Source organism: Aplysia californica, unplaced genomic scaffold (genome assembly GCF_000002075.1).
Source record: "Aplysia californica isolate F4 #8 unplaced genomic scaffold, AplCal3.0 scaffold00479, whole genome shotgun sequence".
Lineage (NCBI taxonomy): Eukaryota > Metazoa > Mollusca > Gastropoda > Aplysiida > Aplysiidae > Aplysia > Aplysia californica.
In genome coordinates, this window is record NW_004797749.1 from 166,940 (window position 1) to 169,258 (window position 2,319).

The window sequence follows — 2,319 nt, forward strand, 5'->3', positions numbered from 1 at the left end:
ACTGGACCATGTGGTCCATGCACTGAGATCCATTATGACCACAGAGGTCAAGGCTATGTTGGGTCAGAGGTCAATGCAGACAATCCTGAGGTGGTGGAGATCTGGAACCTGGTTTTCATGCAGTACAACAGGTGGGAGTTTGAGGGGGAGTGAAGGGTGAGGGGGGGGGGGTTGTTTTCAATACAGTTTTGGTTTCTGTTAAAGCAGGAATTTTGAATTAATTTGCTTCCTAAATGTGTAGAGATGTATGTGTATGTATGTGTGTTTATGTGTACACACATGTTGTATGTGTAAATGTGTGTGTGTGTGAGTGAATGTGTGTGTGTGCGTGTGTGTGTGTGTGTGTTTGTGTGTACTTGTGTGCGGGTGTTGTGTGTATATATATATGTGTGCGTGTGTTTATGCCCATGTATTAGCATGTATGTGAATGTGTGTGCGTGCGCGCATGTGTGTATATATGTGTGTGTGTGTGTGTTTGTGTGTGTGTGTATATATATGTGTGTGTGAACACCCATGGATATTTGTGTGTTGGTGCATGTGTGTGTGTATGTGTGTACATTTCTGTGAATCATGACAAGGCCCTCATCCGTCCATCAGACAGGAGGACCACACCTTACGACCGTTACCGTCTGTCCATGTGGACACTGGTATGGGACTGGAGAGGATGACCGCTGTCCTGTGTGGGACTAGGGACAACTACAACACTGACCTATTCCAGCCTCTCTTTGAAGTTATTAGAAAGGTCAGTATATCAGCCTCACGTTGAAGTCATCCAAAATGCCGATGTTCCAGCCTCTCTTTGAAGTCATTAAGAAAGGTCAGTGTCACAGTCTCTCTTAGAACTCATTGCAAAGGTCTATATTTCAGCCTCTCTTCAAAGTCATTCAAAAAGCAGGTGTTTCAGCCTCTCTTTGAAGTTATCCATAAGGTCAGTCTGTCTTCCGACCTGTTTGTTTTCTTTAAATGTTGTTCAGCTAATCAAACAAAGCTAATGTCACAGAAAATGAACATATATACTTTTGCTTAGCCCAGAAGTGCTCTTTGCCTGTCTCTGCACTGAACAATCCTCTCTACTTCCAGCCAGTTCTGCCGTCTTATGACAGAAAAATGTATTAGCCAAAAATGAAATGTTACAAGAGAGGCAAAAAACAAACTTTTTGTGTGTGTTTCAAATTCAGTAAAATTTAGTCGATCAGATTATTTTATGTCAATATTCATTGGCCGGTCTAACTTTTGTCTGATTTGCTGAGGTATACAGTAAACAGCTATGGAGTAATTAATTAAAATTTCTTTTGTCGTAACAATATCGATATATAATTAGGTCACAACATATATTTTCAAAAGCCTAAAACTTTCTGAACTTTAATTGTACATCCATAAAAACCAAGATCTTTCAGGAAGTCAAGCAGCTGCATAGCAAGGAAAGTGTTAGATTGAAACCCACAGGGTAAAAGATTAAGGAGAAGACCTCATGGAACCTGAAGAAGAGTCACGGAAATGGATGTACAGAAAAGTGGGAAGACATGGAGTAACATCAAGTGACTTGCCCAGGACAGGGAAAAGTGGACAGTATATTTGTTCGTGGCTTATATCCTGATCCAGGGTGAAAAAGGATATGATGATGATGAAAAACCAAGATAAAAAGACTCGCCATGAAAAGGGTTTTCTACTTGACCTAATTACGCATGCACTTTTTTTGGTCATAAGATGGCTGAGTTGTGTCCCATCTGTCTGAGATCTGCCTCCAGATCTTGGTCTCAGAAGATTGATGTCGGTCTTTCTTTCTTCCTCCTCCCTTAGGGATTCCATCTTAGGCTTTGCCTTGTCGCATTGTGGGCTAGTTTTTCTATGAGTGTGCCCAATCCTGTGCCATCGTCTTTTCTTGATCTCATTGTCTGTTGGTTTTTGTTTGGTTCAATAATAAACATATGCACCTTCACCTATCCCATAGTCTGGTTGACCATAGGGGCACCACTGCAGATTTTGCAACCAGCTTCTTTCACTCCTCTCAGTCCTCAGCTACCTATAAGCATACTTTTATTTAATGATTAATGTGAACTCTCTAAATCCAGTAACCCAGGACTGCCATACTTCGTGCCTTACTAAGCAAAATAACCTTCTTAGTGTTGCGAGTGGCGTAAAGCACCTACTAAAACAAACTCTGCTTCAGACTTGCAGTTGTGTGGAGTACCAGTCTAGCGCTAGTCATCTGGATGTGGCATATAGGACATTAGCAGATCACGCCCGGATGATCACAGTTGCCATAAGTGATGGTCTGCTGCCCAGTGGTCAAGACCTGGGGTGAGTTGTGGGTGGTTA

The 2,319-nt window shown here is 41.9% G+C and overlaps 1 protein-coding gene across 1 annotated transcript in view; it reads left to right on the forward strand.

The window, feature by feature from the left end:
• LOC106012741 (alanine--tRNA ligase, cytoplasmic) overlaps positions 1-2,319 on the forward strand; it is a gene marked incomplete at its 5' end in the record, with an annotated part of 10,805 nt that continues 8,486 nt past the window's right edge. Inside the window, 3 exons of the mRNA XM_013086561.2 lie at positions 1-131; positions 598-742; positions 2,171-2,301. Coding sequence (XP_012942015.2) covers positions 1-131; positions 598-742; positions 2,171-2,301 — 407 coding nt within the window. The remainder of the gene's footprint in view (positions 132-597; positions 743-2,170; positions 2,302-2,319) is intronic.